Raw genomic sequence first — 20,404 nt, 5'->3', positions numbered from 1 at the left:
CTTTGGACACATTGTAAACAATGGCTTCGGTTTAAGAAAACTAATGGTCATAATATTAGGTCTCACTGGTCTTAATATTTCTTCTGCATTTTTCGAGCAGTGACATATCATCTTTAGACTTCAATCGATTGGCTGATTCATTAGCAAGATCGATAGTCATTACCAAAAAGGACCTAAAAGCGTACCCTGGGGAACTCTGCAAGAAATAGAGAGTAAATCAGAATAAACATTTTTGTACTTAACAACTTGACTCTACTGAAACGTCATGACTAACACGATCAAAAACCTTTTGGAGGTCAATTAAAAGGAGATTGAGCCAGGTATCTGGCTCGTCAAGTAGTTTATATACAGTTTCGAGGAGACTGACCAGGTAATATGTCGTTGATAAACCTTTCAAGATTTTGTTTTTTAAACTATGTTTAGTACATTTAATGTATAAATTAATACATTTACTACATTTAATACATTATAGGCTTTTTCTGCCGCTCAATGCCACCTAACATTGTTACCTGAAAATTATTCGTCAGTTCTTGGCAACAGAAATGTTTATTAAAAACGATTCTCAGAGACATACTTGTTGGGTGAAAACTAAATTCATATAAACATGGAAATAAATCGGGATGACTTACCTGGCTAACCTATATCTGAAGATTTTGGCAGGAAATCGAAATAAAAATTTGCTAGCTGGACGGATTATTAACAGTTATGAATTGTATGATTTTTTGTTTGCCTATTTTTTTAATTGCTCCTGTGAAATCTGATTTTTGATTTGTGGAATGAACAAGGGCATGCAGATCACCTTTTCTATTTAGGAATACTGTATATAGAGAAAAGAGGCACGTTATGCTTTATTGGTGTTTATTTATTTTTTTTTTGGGGGGGGGGATTAATACTTCTTATCTTACAGATTCTCTGTCGATGCTTATAGCGCAAAAGATGTTTTAGAATATTATACTTCAAATTTTCTTGCAATTGTCACCAACAACACTTTGATTTGATTTATTATGTGGAATTCCCACGCACAAGGGCACCGGCAGAAAACTTTTCAGGGGGGGGGGGGAGGCAGAAGCAAAAGTAGCAGTGGTGCTTTGGTGACAGTTTAAGGGGCTTAGGGCACCAAACTACGACTTTACCCCGAAGAGGACGGGATTGCAATCAATTTAAAATCCTGAGAAGCTAATTAATTTATAAGTATCAATAACTATATTTTAGGCGTCCCAGTTGCAAAAGAAGTAATGCCACTCGGTGGTTCAACCAAGTTGATTCACTTTCTTTGTATGAAATTATGCTACGTTTGGTGATCTATAATTGTGTATCAGCAATAATGAGGGGGTGTGAGTCATTGTTTATGTGGGGATAGGGTAGATTCCTACAAACGTACATTTTAATGGACAAATTGCTTACTCTTCATGAGGCTTCAGATAAATGTTGAAAGAGGAAGGGGAGAGAAGGAAGTAATTAAAATATTTCTCTATACAGCTAATATGTTATATTCCCATATCTACCAGCACAGAGGTGGAAAATGCAGGGCAGGTCATTGTCAGCCCCGCCATAAAAAATTTTTGGAGTAAAAATACTGCTAGGAACTTAGTTTTCAGCAATTTTCAATGGTAATATTTTTCTTTTTCTATTTATCTGAAGTACTTCAATGTATTTAAAAAAAAATACAATGTATTTGTCGATAAGAAAATCCTATTGTTATGGTTGTGATGGCTTCAGTTATGTAAAATATCAAAAGTCTCATAGAATTTCCATCCATAGAAAACAATAATCCCCCTTTTCATCCAACCAAAATTCTTTAGTAGTAATATTGACAAGGACTTTTCACCAAAATTACTATTCATCGCCAATTTTTTAGGTATATTCAAATTTTATCCGAAGTTTAAATTGCAAATTTAAACGTAGAACGGTACTAATCACCTTACAATTATTGATTTACATATTTTAAAAGCAATTGACCACGGATTTAAGGGACTGGTACCTCAAATTATATTTAGGTTAGGCCTGGGTATTATATCCCTATACGAAGAGATCAAGTTCTGCGTTAAGACCAAGAATGGCACTATCAGATTTTTCAAGATAATGTCTGGTGAGCGTCAGGGATGCGTACGTTCCCCATTTCTTTTTGTAATTATAATGGTTATCATATTAAGACGAAACTCTGGATATGGCGTAACAGTAAGCAGCAAGCAACTCTGTGATTTAAATTTCGCAGATGACTTAGTCTTGCTAGAAGATTCTAAATAGAGGTTGCATCGGTTTTTAAACCGCTAAATAGAGGTTTTTGGTAGTATATGGTGACTTGAAGTGTGTCCAGTTCGGCTACTATTTAATAAAAAAAAGAGTAGGTGATGTCTAAAGTCAAAATTAGATGTATTTTTAATTTAAAATTTGTCGTCACTGAGTGGAGAGGAGGTGGGATTTAAAAAAAAAAAAAAAAAAAAAGAGGTTGCAGCAGCTACTTGACGTAATTAAATAAAATGCAGAAAAATGTCAGGCTAACCATAAATGTTGACAAATCAAAGACCATGTCAATCACAAGCTCACCTTTTGTTCTGCATCACAGGAATACAAGTCTAGAAAAGGTGAAGGACTTCAAATACCTGGGTAGCTGGATCGATTGTGACGGTGAAATAATGACCGATATTAAACGCAGAATTGGTCAGTCAACTGGAGCTTTCAATAGACTTAAGCCCATTTGGAGAAGTAGCAAATATTCCTTGCGGCTGAAGCTACGTCTCCTCAGTAGCAATGTGCTCTCCATACTCCTCTCCGCCAGTGAGTGCTGGAAAATGAATCAGCAGCTCGAAAAGAGAATTCTTACGTTTGAAAATATATACCTGAGGAGAATTTTAAACATAAGTTGGCAAAAGAGAATCAGTAACTTTGAAATCCGGAATAGAACGGGACAGCCTCTCATTACTGCTGTTCTGAGGAAGAAGAGATGGTCATATTTAGGCCATATACTCCGCATGGAAGAAGGCCGCCTTCCTCGCAGAGCGTTCGACTGGAAACCAGGCGGCAGAAGAAGACGAGGTCGTCCAAAGAACACTTTGCGGTGAACTTTTGATCGAGATCTGAGGAAGGCTGAGACCTTGTTAATACCTGCATGGGAAGATGTCACCGCTGCAGCATTGCTTCGGGACGAGTGGAGAGGCTTCGTCGACGCCCTATGCGCCACCAATGGCTCAGGAGGAACTAAGTTCTAAGTAAGTAAGCCCTGGGTATGATTTGGAAAACAATCAGAAATTAAATAAAAAATTAGCTTTTCAACTGAAAGCAAGGAACAGATTTGAAACTTGCTCCTTACTTTAGTTTAGAAACCTTTTCTATCTGTTTAATTACATTTTATGAAACTAAGATTTATGAATACAATACTTTTGGTAATACTGTTCGGATTTTGATGGGTAATCGAACAGTTCGTGGAAATGAACTTTAACTTACTTACAGCGACCTGGCTCAATAGTAACCAAAACTCTAAAAAACAGATTTTGATACCAATAGAAATTTCGAAAGAATTGGCTTATTATGCTGATTCCAAATATATTAGTTTCATTAAGTTTGGTCCTACCCATCAAAAGCTACGAGCTTGAAATTTTTTTTCTGATTTTCGGAATAAGGTGGAAAGACCCCATTGAAGTAATATAATTTTAGTGAAAATCACACCATTAGATTCAGCGTATTAAAGAACTCTACTATAGAAGTTTCAAGCTCATATCTGCAAAAATGTAGAATTTTGTAATTTTTACCAGAAGAAAAATCACGGATGCGTTTTTATTTGCTTTTTGTTTTTGTTTTTTCCCCAGGGGTGATCGTATTGACCCAGTAGGCCTAGGACGTCGGGATAGGGTTCATTCTAATAGAAATGAAAAGTTCTTTTGCCCTTTTTAAGTGACAAAAAATTGCTGGGTAACTAGGCCCCCTCCGATGTCCTTTTTTTCCAAAAGCGTCCGATCAAAATTTTGAGATAGCTTTTTTCATCCAGCATAGTTGAAAAGCCCAAGCAGATAAAAAGACCCCCTACAGTCCCTGGGGAAACGCTTTAAAGTTATAAAAATTACCCTTTTTTATTTGTTATTGGGAAGTATGCATACATTTTTCGAGTGGGTAGGGGAGGACGAATTGTTTGCTGGGAGAATTTTCAATGGAGAGGATGGTTTCCAGGGGATGAAATTTTCAGAAGAAATTTTACACTGGGGGAATTTGCCAGAATTAATATACGAAATTCTTTTTATATGTCTTGCCTTCTCTTTGCTGATCCAATTTTACGCGTGGAGATGTTAAGGGTAATTGTCCGGGGTAAATTTTCGCCAGGATTGATTTGTCCAGACGATATTTTTATCCGGAGGGGGATTTTTCCATGGAGGCCAGGTATCCTGGCATTATTTAAAAAACGATCAGAAATAAAAAAAAAACAGGTTTCTTCAACTGAAACTAAGGAGCAACATTAAACGTTAAAACGAACAGATATTATTACGCATATGAGGGAGGTTGCCCCCTATTTAACATCTCGGTCTTTGCGATAAAGTTTAAATTTTGTCCCAATTCTTTAAAAACGATTCCTAAAACACAAGGGTCGTTTAATCAGAATAGTAAGTAACTTTATTTAAAGTGCCAAAAAACTGTAGCTTGAAGAGCGAGGTGTTGAGGAGGGGGGAACCCTCATATACCTAATAATTTCTGCTCGTTTTAAGTTTTAATGCTAAGATCAAATAAAAAATTTTAATTCATCATTTTTAATTAAATTTTGAATGCCAAGAACCAGTATATTTCACATTTTTATGCTTCATAACTGTAAAAAATTAAATCTTTTACAAAGTGACAAATAAATAAATACAATCACTCCTAGAAACAAAAAAAAATGATAATAAAAAACAAAAAACTTATCCGTTCAAGGGGAAAATAAAGAAATTCTTAGCATTCCGTTCAGGGAAAACATTTCTGATTATATTGGCTTCATATATCACTCATGGGTACTATTGCAATGCAAGCAAAAGTTGACGGCATATTCTTACCGAAATTGCCCTTATTAAGTTGTTTTCCTTGAGTTTTCTATATTTATACGAACTTTCTTGTGTTCTAATAACTGCACTAATTACTTATAAACAAATACATATTTAAGATCACCATAAAAAGCTGTTTCTTTGACTGAATGTTATCAATAGTTAGACTCTTATGCTTTCGTTATTGACAAGGATCGTTATTTACTTACCATTCATTACTATGAACTTTTTTTTTTTTTTTTTTTTTTTTTTTTTTTTTTTTTATGCTCCAACCAAATCATATAGAAAAAATGTTTGTGGAAAACTGGTTAGGGGTTACTTAGTCACAAATTAGTCACAAATTTATAGGGGTTACTTAGTCACAAAACTTATATTTTCCTTATTATGGGTAAAAAATCTTTCGGCAGGCAGCCAACAATGGGACAACAAACATTTTTTTCATGGTTTTTCCCTATTCTACTCTCTTTTCTTTGGTTTCCTTATAATTACTTTGTAGTCCCAAATTTACAGACGGGGCGGGGCCATGGCCCCCCTGCCCCCCTTGCCAATGTCCGCGCTCACGGATTTTGGAAAACCTAAAGAAAAAATCCTCTCTATTACATACCATCTGCATAAATTTTGACCTTTGTCAAACAGTTCGTTTTAACGAACTGTAAGTAAGGAGCGACCCGGCTCAATGGTAACCGAAACTCTAAAAAACGGGATTTTGATACCAATAGATACATCAAAAGAATCAGATTTTAATTCTGATTTCAAATATATAAGTTTCATTAAGTTTAGTCAAACCTATCAAAAGTTAAGCGCCAGGGAAGATTTGGCTGATTTTCGACAAAAGGGGCAAAGACCCCCTTAAAAATATAGGACCTCAATGAAACTGCCACTCTCATATTCTGCCTATCAGAAAACTCTACTGTAAAGTTGTCAAGCACTTATCTATGAAAATGTGGAATTTTACATTTTTTGCCTGAAGAAAGATCAGGGATGCGTGTTTATTTGTGTGTTTATTTGTTTGTTTGTTTGTTTTTTTTTTCCCAGGGGTGATCGTATCGACCCAGTGGTTCTAGAATATCGTGGGAGGGCTCATTGGAACGGAAATTAAAAGTTCTAGTGCCCTTTTTAAGTGACCAAACAAAATGGAAGACAACTAGGCCCCCTCCCACGCTCATTTTTTTCCCAAAGTCATCCGATCAAAATTTTGAGAGTGTCATTTTGTTCAGCATGGTCGAAAATATGATAAAAATGTCTTTTAGGATGACTTGATCCCCCAAAGTCCCCAGGGGGAGGGCTGAAAGTTATGAACTTTACTCAATGTTAACATATAGTATTGGTTATTGGGAAGCATACAGACTTTTTCAGAGGAGATTTTTTCTGGTAGGGGGGGGCCGGAGCGGGTCGGGGGCTCGCTGGAAGGAGCTTGCCAGGAAGGACGTTTTCATGGGGGCCGGGACATTGCCATGAAGGGGGCGCCGGATTTCCCAGCATTATTAAAGAAAAAGATCAGGAATTAAATAAAAAAAACAAGTTTTTCAACTGATCAACTGATTGTGATTAAGCGGTCATTTTTCAAGAACTGGAAAAAATTCGAACATAGTTTAAAGATCAGGGTATTGACTAGGGGGCTAACCCTCTAATATACGTGTTAAAAATTTATGAATATAGAAGTTCGTTACGTAAGTTAATTCTAAGTTACGTATATTTATTACTAATAAAAACGTTCGTAAATAAAATTAAACAAGTTTCGTGAAAGCCATTTAACCAAATATAATATGCAAATTTTGTTTTAATTATTCATGTACGGTGAGCCAAAATCAAAACCTGCATTAATTCAAAAACGTTCAAAAATTAAATAAAAAAAACAAGTTTTTTAACTGAAAGTAAGGAACGACGTTAAAACTTAAAACGAACAGAAATTATTCCGTATATGAAGGGGGCTGTCCCTCCTCAACGCCTCGCTCTTTACGCTAAAGTTTGACTTTCTCACAACTCTATTTTTTTAAACAATAAAAAAACTTTAGCGTAAAGAGCGAGGCGTTGAGGAGGGGACAGCCCCCTTCATATACGGAATAATTTCTGTTCGTTTTAAGTTTTAACGTCGTTCCTTACTTTCAGTTAAAAAAACTTGTTTTTTTTATTTAATTCTCTCTAGAACAAAGGTCAAGCCAGATATCTTGTCGTGCCTTCACAAAAACCAATGGTTTTTGTGAAAACTGTCAGTTTTTCCCATTTGTGTGAGGTAGGCATTAAAGAAAATCATTAACAGTCTGTGACTAATAGTTCTTCGTTACCTAGCGGAAATTCATCTGTTACTACAATTATTAGCTAGCAATTCCTTTTTGGACGGCAGAGAAACAGCTGATATATAGTAGTCTTAACAAAATAGGAAAACTCAAACTTATATTGAAAGCTGCTTAAAACCCTAACATTATTCCCTTTTTAATAGTCAAAAGTGATTGGAGGGCAACTAACCCCCCTCTCACGCCCACCATTGCCCCAAAATATACAAATAAAAATTTGAGATATCCATTTTGTTCAATATAGTTGAAAGTTTTGGAAATATGGTCTTTGAGGATGATAACCCCTCCCCCCCACACCCCTCAGGGCAAGGGTTGTAAGCTATGCCCTCGGGGTACATAAGATTTTATAGAATGCGTTGTCGTAGAAGCTTCAAAAAGGGCTCATTCGATTGGAAATAAAAGGGCTAGTGCCCTTTTTAATAGTAGAAAGTGATTGGAGGGCAACTAACCCCGCTCTGACGCCCACCATTTCCCCACACACATCCAATCAAAATTGTGAGATAAATATTTTTTTTTATAGTTAAAGAAGTTAGGTCTTTAAGGATGACAGCCCCCCCCCCCCAACAGCCCTCAGGGTAAGGGTTGTAGATTATGCCCTGGGGGTATATAAGGTTTTAACAGAAAGCAGTGTCGTAGAAACTTCAGAAAGGCTCTTTCAATTGGGAATTGAGAGGGCTAGTACCCTTACTAATAGTCAAAAGCGATTGGAGGATGAATGCCCCTCCCCCCACGCCCATCATTTCCCCAAACACTTCCCCTCAACAGTTTGATATAGCCATTTTGTTGAACCTAGTCGAAGGGTCCGGAAATTATATTTTTCAGTATGATACCCCCCCCCCACAGCTCTCAGGGCTAAGATTGTAAGTTATGCCTTGGGGGCATATATTGTTTTATAGAAAGGGTTATCGTAAAAACTTCGAAAAGTGGTCATTGGATTGGAAATTGAGAGAGCTATTGTCGTTTTTAATAGTCGAAAGTAATCGAAAGGAGAATCACCCCCGCCTCTTGCCCATCATTTCCTTAAACATTTCCGATCAACGTTTTGATATGGCTGTTTTGTTCAACGTAGTTGAAAGGTCTTGAAATTATGTCTTTGAGGATGACAACCCTCCCCTCATAGCCCTTTGGACAAGGGTCCTAAGTTATGTCCTTGGGGCATATAAGGTTCTTATAGAAATATTTTTCATAGAGTCTTCGAAAAGGGCTCATTCGATTGGAAATTGAGAGGACTAGATCATTTTTTATTATTCGAAAGTGATCGGAGGTCAGATGCCCCTCATGCCCATCGTTTCCCCTAACACTTAGAATCAAAATTGTGAAGTAGCCATTTTGTTCAGCGTATCGGAAAGATCTGTAAATTATGTTTTTAGGGTAAAAAATCCCTCAGCCCTCAGGGCAAGGGTTGTGGGTTATGCACTGTGAACATATAAGGTTCTTATAGAAAGCGTGGTCAGATAAATTTTGGAAGGGGCTCATTGGATTGGTAATCAGACACTCCAGTGCTCCTTTTAAGAGTCAAAGTGATCGGAGGGCAGCTACCCCCTCCCCCCCCCCCCTCACACACACGTCGTATTGTCCCGAAATGCATCAAATAGAAATTTTAAGATAGCTATTGTGTTCGAAATAGTCTTATAGAACAGTTTAATTCTTTTTTTTATAAAATCACTAAGCACTTCCCTTTTTTCAATCTTTTAAGTACTGTCTCTAATTGTTCTGTGCAAAATAAATCATCCTTAGATTCAAAATTGTCACAAACTTTTTCATCTTTTTTATATTATTTCCTGCAACTTTTTTACGGTTTAACACAATATCAAAATGTCCCACCCATCTCTCTTTAACTCTTTCCTTACCTGTTACAGGTATTTTTCCTCCATGTATTTCTTCTTGTTTTGCGTTGCTTTGTTGATAAAAGGTAAAGAATACGGAATTGGACTTTACAGTACCTACCGGCGGTGCTGATCTCCATTTCTTGGCCCTTCAACCATACTGGGGTTTTGCACACCCTTCCTGTTTTCCTTCCCCAGATTTACCCAGGTACCCATCTAGAGCTGGATCGACTCCACCTGAGCTTACAGAGTTACACCATTCACCCTCGTCACACCAATCCACTTTTGGGCTTTGTTGGGTTTACCGGTAAACATTAAAAATATTAATCCTTTACAATTTTTGTTTCAGATACAGAGAATACCTGACTTCCGTTCCAAAAGCAAAATGAACAACAAAATATCAACAATTACAACAGTTTTGACCAATTTAAGGTCAGAGAATAGTCCGACGGTTACAATCCAATGTAACAATCGCGAGATCATGGTAAAAAAGCTGGTTTTAATTGCAACAAGCGAGGTATTCAGAGCAATGTTTGATTCTGCAATGTTAGAGAATGAAACAAACTTTGTTGCGGCAAATGATGTTGACTTTACCACTAAGAAAGCTATTACTGATTATTATGAGGAAGGGAGAATTTACAAGGGAGAAATTGAAAAGGAAGAATTTACATACATTGTTGAAAAATACAACTTTATTGGAATCAAGGAAGCAATGGCAGAACTAGTGTTTGATAAATATTTTAAAGAAAAAGAGATAGACATACTCAAGGACATTTTCACCACCTACAACTGTCTGATCTTCTTGCTGTTAGTCTTAAAAGAGCTTGCAATAGCAATCTTTAGAGGAGAAAAGGCCCAGATTTTGTAGCATGATTTAATACCCAAAATTTTCGTCCCTTTCAGAAATGTGTTGTGACTTTCTGATTGGACATGATTGAGCTGGAATTCATTTTTGTACTGTTTATGTGATCGGGTTAGCTGGAACCCTGATGAAAGATCTTTTACCGCTACAGAAATCCTGGGAATGATAGACCCACGAAAATTTTCAGCAACTGATGCTCTTAGCATTGTTAAGTCTGTACCTTTGAGTCAGAATTTTTGAGGTTTTCAGCATGTTTCAAAAAACGCTAGAATATGTTATCAAATGCAACACAATGACAAATACCATTGCTGCGTCAAGTTGTGTGTATGGACTAATTAATTGCATAGCATGTAAACATCCAGGCCATGCTCCTTTCCATTTCTCCATTGCCTGCATTGGTAAACATGGATGCTGGTATAGAAATAACGGAAATAGTGACTTTCTCTAATTTTCTGATTCAATAGTAGGTTTATTTTTAATGGTTGTGTTGAAAGGTTTATTCTACTCGCAAACAAAAGTTTAGCATGGATGTCTATATCCTCTAATTTGATACTGGTTTGGAAGATAATTAATAAAACTAAATCTAGCAGCTTGGCTAATTGATATTAATTGGATTTGAGCTGATTAAGTTGACATATAGTTAATCCTAAATTTAAAAATGATTTATAGAAGTGTTTTATTTTCAGAAAAAAGTAAAGTCTATCATAGCTTTGAGTGTTTCTTTTCTCGAACATGAGAAATCTAAGTTCTTGGAAAACGGATTCATAAAAGGTCCTCTAGTTTTAAGTTCTTTTTAAAGGATGCTTAAACATCCCAAAAATAAGTGAAATCGAGTTGTTGCCTTTTCTTAAATAGTAACAATTTACGGAAATTAAATTCGTAGAAATTCCAGCGAATTTCAGCCTATTGTAAAAGGTTCTTAAGTATTCCGTCAACATTTAAAATACACAATGGATATTTCTTTTTTGAACATCAAAACAGTTAAATTCTTGAAAATAAAGTGTCAGAAATTCCAGAAGTTTGAGGCTTATTTTAAAGGATCCGCAAGCATACCAATAGCGACTAAGATACTTTCTTTAAATTTATCATCCCATCGATCAAAATATCTTCTATCCTCAAAAAACTGTTCAAGAACCATTTCCTTTTTTAATTAATCTTTTTTTAGGAAAATGCATTAACATACATAAGAATTGAAGCGTTTGGGTTTAAAAACACACATGTTTGGGTCAAAGTTTTCCCTCTTTTTCTTAAAATATTTCTCACATTTTAAAGAATTATTTAAAGGATAATGAAAGTAAAATTTCTGATATCTTCATTATATTAATTAACGTATACCCAACTGGGTATTATGAAAATACAAAAGTGAAATCGGGGAAATTTATTTTTGTCTTGTAAGTTCTTGAATGTGTTAATTTGTCCGATAATCATATATACCTTAGTAGAACATCTGCTTTAAGTCTTTATTTAGTGTTTTTCAACAATTATCAGCCCCTCACTTAAAATTCCAAGTTATTATAGTTGTCTACAAAAATGGGCTTCCTGAAAGATTCTTTAATATCAATGCAATATTGAAATCTTTATTATTTTTGATGTTTGTGTTATGTTTTTTTCTTGAATAAAATTGAATTGAATGGAAATTGAAATCCTGCAGTCCAAGACAAACATATCAGCCCTCTATTTCTTTACAGAAAGTTTTTTGCGGCCATCTCTTTATGTCAAAGATATCTTTGTTTTGAAGGTAGGACAGGTAAATTCCATTCGCATCGAAAGGTCGGCGCCTAGTGCAGGTTAGGGGGGAAGACCCTACAATGTCATCGCTATCAAAAACCTTTATAAACCTTTCAAATAATACGTTAGATTCTATGACAAGTATTGAGAAAAATATTCATTTCCCATTAGAGACCGGTGCTTTTTAGAGTGATAAAAACATCTAAGTAATAATAGGAACAAAAATGAAGTAACTGTTTATTTAAAAGAAAAATATCTTTAAGAAGTCTTAGAATTAACTATGAATGGATCAGACGTCTTTCTTGGATTTAAATGAACTTAATTTCATAATCATAACTTAAGAGCAAGAAATTAAGTTTGGTTTAAGCTTGTATATTAAACGTCACACTTATTGCAATCTCAGTAGAGGGGAGGCGATCTCTGTAGTAAAAATCTGTGGTATTTGTTGGGCTTTATTTACCTCAAAAGTCGTCATTCCTCGCCTTCCGACAAGCAGGTTTGACCCGCACATCCCAGAGTTCATAAGCACCAAGGTAGTGATCAAGCTTACTAGAATTAAATAAAAAACTAGTTTTTTCAACTGAAAGTAAGGAACAATATTAAAACTTAAAACGAACAGAATCCATTACGTATGTGAGAGGGTTTAGTCCCCCACAACACCTCGCTCTTTGCTCTGAAGTGTTTTAGTATTTTTAAAAAAAAGCTTCTTCTTGTTCTATTTAAGCAAACATAGATTTTAATAAGCTGTTCTTAAAGAATTAACATAATTCAACTTTAGCGTAAAAAGTGTGGTGTTTTGGAAGAGTAACCACCCTCGTATACGTAATAATATCTGTTTGTTTTAAGTCCCCCCCCCCACTCCACTATCTCCCCCTACGCTCATCTTTTCCCAAATACATCTGATAAAAATTTTGAGATAGCCATTTTGTTAAAAATAGTTCAAAGATCATATAACAAAAACTCCGGTGTCAACACAATCCCCTAGGGCCCAGGAACAGGCGTTGTAAGTTATGCCCAGGGGGCATATATGGTTCTTATGGAAGCAATTCTCGTTTAAACTTCAGAGAGGGCTCATTTGATTGGAAATTGAAAGTTCTAATTCCTTTTATAAGAGTCAAAAGAGATAGAGGGTAATCAGCCCCGCACCCTAATACCTGTTTTTCCGAAATGCATCCGATAAAAATTTTGAGATAGCCATTTTGTTAAAAATAGTTCAAAGATCAAATAACAAAAACTCTGGTGTTGACACAACCTCCCAGAGCCCGGGGGCAAGCGTGGTAAGTTGTGCCCTGGGGGCATATATTATTGTTATGGAAGAGATGAAGAAACTTCAAAGAGGGCTATGTAGAAACTTGAAAGAGGGTTCATTTCAATGGACATTGAAAGTTCTTGTTCACTTTTAAGAGTCAAAAGAGATCGGAGGGCAAATAGCCCCCCCCCCCTCCACGTTCTTTTTTCCTCAAGCCCATAAGAACTTCGAGATATCCATTTTCTTAAAAAAGTTTAAAGATCATATAACGAAAACTCTGGGGTCGACAAAACCCCCAGGGCCCGGGGGCGAGCGTTGTAAGTTATGCCCTGTGGACATATATGGTTGTTATGGAAGGGATGCTCATATAAACTTCAAAAAGGGCTCATTTAATTGGAAATTGAAAGTTCCAGTTCACTTTTTAAGAGTCAAAGTTCAGTTTCTTGAGAGTCAAAAGAGATTGGAGGGCAACTAGCCCTCCCCCCCACACATTTTTTTCGAAACCCATCCGATAAAAATTTTGAGATAGCCAATTTGTTAAAAATAGTTGAAATACACATGAGATAACTCTGGTGTAGATAAAACTACCCAGGGCCCGGGGGCAGTCGTTCTTAGTTATGCCCTGAGGGCATGTATGGTTCTTATTAAAAGGACACTTGTATAAACTTCATAAAGTGTTCATTTGATGGGAAATTGAAAGTTCTACTTCACGTTTTAAGAGTCAAAAGATATCCGAAGGCAACTAGACCCCCCCCCCACATACACACCTTTTTTTCCCGAACCCCATCCAGTAAAAATTTTGAGATAGCCATTCTTTCAAAAATAGTTCATACGTCCAGATAAAAAAAACCTGTTCCGACAAAACCACCTAGAGCCCGGGGGCAGCCGTTGTGAGTTATGCTCTGGGGGCATATATAGTTCTTATCGAAGGGATTCTCGTATAAACTTCAGAGGGGGCTTATTTGATTGGAAATTGAAAGTTCAAGCTATCTTTTAAAGATTCAAAAGTCATCAGGGGCCAACTAGCCCCCCCATCCCTTCCACGCCCTTTTTCCTCAAATCCATCTGATGAGAACGTTGAGATAGTCATTTTTTAAAAAAAATTCAAAGATCATATAACGAAAATTTTGGGATTGACACAACCTCCAAGGCCAAGGGCAGGCGTTAAGTTATGCCCTGGGGGACATATATAGCTGTTATGGAAGGGATACTCATATAAACTTCAGAGAGGGCTAATTTGATTGGAAATTGGAAGTTCTAGTTCAGTTTTTAAGAGTCGAAAGAGATCAGAAAGAGACCCACGCATCTTTTCCCCCAAATGCATCCCGTAAAATCTTGAGATAGCTATTTTGTTAAAAATAGTTGAAAGGCTAGATAAAAAAAACTCCGGTGTTGACACAACCCCCCAGGGCCCAGGGACAGGCGTTGTAAGTTATGCCTTGGGGGTATATATGGTTCATATGGAAGGAATTCTCGTATAAACTTCACAGAGGGCTCATTTGATTGGAAATTGAAAGTTCTAGTTGTTTTTTAAGAGTCAAAAGAGCTCGAAGGGTAACCAGCCCCCCCTCCAATAACACCTTTTTTCCCAAATGCATCCGATAAAAATTTTGAGATGGCCATTTCGTTCAAAACAATTCAAAGATTAAATAACAAAACTGCCGGTGTCGACACAACCCCGCAGAGCCCGGGGACAGGCGTTGTAAGTTGTGCCCTGGGGGTACACATCGTTCTTATGGAAGAGATGCTCGTACAAACCTCAAAGAGGGCTCATTTGATTGGAAATTGAAAGTTCTAGTTCACTTTTAAGAGTCAAAAGAGATCAGATGTCAACTACCCCCCCCCCTTCTCCACCCACTTTTTTCCACAAACCCATCCGATAGCAACTTCGAGATAGCCGTTTTTTAAAAACAGTTCAATGATCATATCACAAAAAATCCGGGGTCGACACAACCCCCGGGGTGGGGGCACGCGTTTTAAGTTAGTCCCTGGGGACATATACGGTTCTTATGGAAGAGATGCTCGTATAAACTTCAAAGAGGGGTCATTTAGTTGGAAATTGATTGTTGCAGTTCAATTTTTAAGAGTCAAAAGATATTGGAGGGCAGGTGTTGTAAGTTGTGCCCTAGTGGAATGTATGATTAGATAGCCAACGATTTGGCTATCCCACTATTTTGATTAGATGTGAGTGGGGGGCAGGGTGTCAGGGCCGGCGGGGGCCAAGCTGCCCTGCTATAACTTTTGATACTTAAAAGGGAACTACAACTTTCAATTTCCAATCAAATGAACCTCTTCTAAAGTTTATACAACCGTCCGGTCCCTTAAGACTTTATATGCCCATGGGGCATAGCTTACAACCCGTCCCCCTAAGGTCTAGGGGGTTGTGTCAAACCCTAAGACCCTGTTATAAGATCCTTGGACTATTTGGAACGAAATGGCTATCTCAAAGTTTTTATCGGATGCATTCGGGGAAAAGGAGACGTGGGGTTGCCAGTTGTCGTTTGACCACTATTGACTCTTAGAAAGGGAACTAGAACTTCTGATTTCAATCGAATGAGCCTCCTCCGAAGTTTATTTGACAACCCCTTTCCATGAAAATCTTATATGTTAATAATGGCATACCTTATATGTTAACTAGCATACCTTATGCCCTCACCATGAGGGCTGTTGGGGCCTGTCATCCCTAAACATCTAATTAATGGCCCTTGTAACTATGCTGAACAAAATGAATATCTTAAAGAAAATTTTAGATTTTTTAGGGGAATGATGGGCGTGGGACGGGGGCTGATTGCCCATCATTCACTTTTGATTCTTAAAAAGGGCAGTAAAACTTTCAACTCACAATCGAATGAGCTCCTTTTGAAGTTTCTACGACAACTCCTTCTATACGAAGTGTCTTTGTATAAAAAAAAATGGCATTAATACTACATTATGTCCTCAAGATACATCAATGTTATCCATTTCGTGATAAACTAGTTTATTTGACCATCCCTTTCCTTAAAAATCTTATATGTTAATAATGGGCAACTAACATACTTTATGCCCTCCCCATGAGGGCTGTTGGGGGCTGTCATCCCTAAGGATATAATTACTGGCCCTTGTAACTATGCTCAACAACATGGATATCTTAAAGAAAATTTTGGATTTTTAGGGAATAATGGGTGCGGCAGAGGGGCTGATTGCCCATCATTCACTTTTGATTCTTAAACAGGGCACTAGAACACTCAACTCACAATCGAATGAGCTCTTTTCGAAGTTTCTACGACAACTCCTTCTATACGGAGTGGCTTTATATGAAAAAATAACAATAATACTACGTTATGTCCTCATTGCTGTTTATTTAGGTATCACTAACCAGCAGTAGCCTGATAATCTTCACAGAAAATAAAATAAGATACATCAATGCTTCCCATGTAAAAAATTGATTTTCCTTTTTTTCATGACTGAAGGCTCAAAATCTCCAGGTATGGGTTTTTACAATTGTAATTCAAATAGTGCAGTTTTTATTTCGATTCATAGTCCCTTTTTAGGAGTTTCTAGCCATTTTTCATAATTGCCAGAAGTTCACTTTGGTAATAAACTTTTATTTTTAGACAAAACCTACTTTTCATCCTTGAACAACCTTCATTCATCAAACAAAACAACAATTTTTTATTATAAATAATGCATAGCCGTCTGTTTGAAATCATGGATCAGCTGTAAGTTTGAACAACACCATGAAACCCTAACAGTCAAGAAAGTAAAGAAAGGGGACTATAGTTATCCTTTAGTTATTTTTTTATGCAACAGTTGTTTTTTAATTTTCGTTTCTGTGGGATAAGGTTAATTCTGTACTAGCTTGTCATTAAGGGGGTAGCTAAGATTATTTACTTAAAATGATACATTTGTTAATTTCACAAAACCAGAGATGACCACGACAGGTGCTTCTGATATTTGATTTCATCAGTTCCTTGGTACCCCCCACAATATTCTGAGATTTTTTTTTTTGTTTCGATTCTTTGATTAAAATTACTTTCTTGAAAAATTCCTAAAATTTCCCAAAATGGACTAAGGGGTAAATAACACAAAGGGGAACCACAACAACTTTCGGCTCATGAAAAGCGACACTAGAATTGTGTCAATTTTCTTTCAAAAAGAACTTCTCCTTTTTACTTTCTTGACTGTTAGGGTTTTATAGATTTGCATCTGAATCATCATTTATAAAACAAATGGCTATGTTATATTTGTAAAAACATTTATCCTAGTTTTACTCTTCTATTTCTCTATGGCTTCATTATAATAATCTGTTCAATAATGCATCGTTGATTATTATAATGCATCGTTGTTCAATAATGCATCCTACGATGCATTTACTCTCCTCCAAAAAGTGGAAGATTGAAGTTCAAACCTCTCTGCAGTAGCTTTTTTTCAAAATTATCCAACAAAATGAATGAATTGGAAGCGCTAAACCAATCGCATTGCATAAATGTCTGGATTAATGATTAACAAAATGTAGCAAATCAACATATGTCGCTAGAATATATGGGACAACGAGCATTAATTTGAAAATTCAAATTGCAAAAGTCTTCTTAAGAAAGTTTTGAATTTCTTTTAAGCTACAACAACATCTAAAAACCTAAGCTGATTAAGACTGATGCACATCTTGAAACTATAATGAAAACGCAGTCACTTTTATCCGTAACCTTCTGTATAAATCAAAATGAAAATAGGACCCTGTGTTTTGTAGTTATATCCATTATTTTCGCGATTTCGGGTTTGGGTTCCAGTTTTTTCAAAAGGAAATGTCGATAGAGGGCCGATCAAATTCAAAGCCCTTTACCGCGTTGGTAAAAGGCAAAGCCTGGCCAACTTATATTATAACTAATACACTTCTAAGGGATTTTTCTGATATATAAAGAAGGGTACATACTCCGCAGTCGTTATATGTGGCACGTATCTTAAAGATGAGAATTGATTTTTTGTCTTCAGAATTGAACATTAATCTATACCGTAAGCATTAGGTCCAATCTTCAGTTCTTTGGGCACTTGTTTTTGAGACAGACAGAGAAACGAATTCCTTTTTATGATTACATGGACTCATTAGCAGATGGGATTTTATTCAACATGTTATGATCATCTGCAAATATTATGAAATGTAGCAAGATAAGATTAACAGCTCATTCATGTAATGTGGTGGCCCAGTGGGTTTGACTTTAGTTTGGTAATTACGTTACCCAGATGTCAAGCGAGGCTATAGTAACAATACGGGAACGCAAGGACCTTAGTAGTCAAGAAGTGTCGATAATCCGGTATAGCTCATGCTTTATATCAAACTGTCAAGGCCACAATCGATAACTAAGTAGCGACCAATAACAACATATCATGTTTGGAGAAGTAGCTGCAACCCAGTGCATGGTCCAAAGTAATAAAATTTTAAAACCCGTTTAGAAAAACACCTGTTAAGTTCGAAAGATTTTGTTTAAAGGTTGTTCAAGCATGAGAACTATTATATAGGTTTGTCCCAAAATTAAAGTTTGCTACGAAATTAAACTTCCAGAAACGTTTAAAAATAGCTTCAGACTCCCAAAAAAGGACTGTGGATCGAAATAAAATGGCAATATTGGAATTACAGTAGTAAAAAAACTCTTACCTGGAGATTTTGAGCCTTCAGTCTTGAAAAAAGAAAAATAATTTTTTTTAATTTGTTCCATTGATGTATCATTTTAATTTCTGCCAAGGTTATTAGACTACTGCTGCCTAGCCATGCAATACCGTGTTCTTCACGCTAATTTTTTTTTAGTATTTCAAAAAAGCTTCTTATTGTTCTGATTAATTGTCTTTCAGGAGTCGGTTTTAAAAAATTAGTACAAAAAGTCAAACTTTGGCTCAAAGAGCAAGGTATTAAAAAAAAGACAACACCCCTCATGTGTATAATAATTTCTATTTGTTTAAAGTTTCGATGTTACTCCTTACTTTCAATTAAAAAAACTTGTTTTTTTACATTTAATTCCTGATCGTCTTTAAATAATGCCGGGATATCCGGCTCTCCCTTCGTGGAAAATTGCTTCCCCTCATGGAAAGTTCTTCCCACGTAAATTACATCCCCCCCCGCCCGCAAGGAAAGTTCCCCAACCAATTCCAATCTAGCTGAAAATTCCATGGTGAAAAGTTCTTGTGTATGGTTCCGGGTGAAACATTTTTATTATCGCACTTTCATTTGTAGATTATCTCTGATTTTTTTCTCATTTTTAGAAAATACTATTTTTTTAAATTGTGACGAGAATCCCCTCCTCCGTGGAAAAGTTTGGTGCGATGACCCCTGAAAAAAATCTCTCTCTTCTGGTAAAAAAAAAAAAATTCTGTATTTTTGCAAATGGCAACTTGAAACTTCTACAGTAGGGTTTTCTAATACGTTTAATCTGAGGATTGATTTTCATTTGATTTCTTGACTTTTAGGGGCCGTTTCCCTCATTTTTGGTAAATCAAGAAATTTTCTCAGGCTCGTATCTTTTGATTGGTAACACTTAATGAATATTGTATATTCGGAATCAGCGTAATAATCCGGTTCTTTCGATACATCTGTTGATATAAAAATACCGTTTTTTAGAGTGTCGGTTGCTAATATGCCGCATCACTCCTTAAGTTCTTTAACAAGCAACTGTTTGATTATACTGTATACTGATGGTAGTGATGTCATTATAACTTACGGCATCACTAAGCTTTTATTGTCAACATCATTTGTAACCAGCTTTGTTACTTTTTAATTTGTTAAATTAATTTAGTAATCATGCACCCCAAATAAGTGAGGGGAGTCACTTCATTAATCTTTTCCAAAATCACTACAAAAATAAGGATATTTGGAGTTTTGGCATATCATGACATGCTCATTGCTGTATTTACGTTCTATTGCTCCTCTGTTCTTTTTTCGAAGCTTTTCTCCGGTATTTTGTCATTTATTAGGGTCTGTCATTATAGTATGCTCAGTCATTTCTGTGTTTTCCTGTCTCTATCCCTGAGCTCGTCTCTTTGCTCCTTCTTTTGTGTGCTGCTTTGTTCTCAATATCCTGTGTTGTTTTCTGTTTCCGTTCCTGCTTCATGGATTTATTTATTTTTTTCATAATATTAATTAAAAAAAAACTTTTTCCAGAAAAAAAAATTTTCAAACAAAAGCAAAGAGCTCTATCAAACAAAAATTGAGCAAAAATAAAATCAAATAATCTACCAAGCTTGAAACTACCCCGAAACAGCATCAATAAATAAATGAAACCCAAAAACGAAAAGAAATTACAATAACCAAGTCAAACTCAAAACGACCAGAAATTAATATAAGTTGGGCTCAAAACACCTATGCCTGAAAAAAATATACATGTTTTTACTTTTATAACTTTAATATAATATTACAATTTTGATTACTAATTATCAGTTCATGTATATTAAACTATCAATGGACATTCATTTGTATT

General features: G+C 36.0%; 1 protein-coding gene across 1 annotated transcript; it reads left to right on the top strand.

Annotated features, from left to right (window-relative positions):
• Positions 1-618: 618 nt before the first annotated feature.
• LOC148943000 (uncharacterized) lies at positions 619-10,351 on the top strand. The gene is made up of 2 exons (XM_089102531.1): positions 619-712; positions 9,473-10,351. The coding sequence occupies exon 2, from the start codon at positions 9,509-9,511 to the stop codon at positions 9,989-9,991; it is 483 nt and encodes a 160-aa protein (XP_088958657.1). The 5' UTR covers positions 619-712; positions 9,473-9,508; the 3' UTR covers positions 9,992-10,351.
• The last annotated feature ends 10,053 nt before the right edge of the window (positions 10,352-20,404 follow it).

The sequence above is a fragment of the Artemia sp. Qi Xiang Cuo genome, chromosome 16 (genome assembly GCF_049724085.1).
Source record: "Artemia sp. Qi Xiang Cuo chromosome 16, ASM4972408v1, whole genome shotgun sequence".
Classification (NCBI taxonomy): domain Eukaryota; kingdom Metazoa; phylum Arthropoda; class Branchiopoda; order Anostraca; family Artemiidae; genus Artemia; species Artemia sp. Qi Xiang Cuo.
The sequence above is the reverse complement of the archived record's forward strand: the minus strand, read 5'-3'. Positions and strand labels throughout refer to the sequence as shown.

What these genes read in the sequence shown, in the direction of transcription:
- LOC148943000 (XM_089102531.1), top strand. Translation starts at nt 9,509, where the DNA reads ATGAACAACAAAATATCAACAATTACAACAGTTTTGACCAATTTAAGG.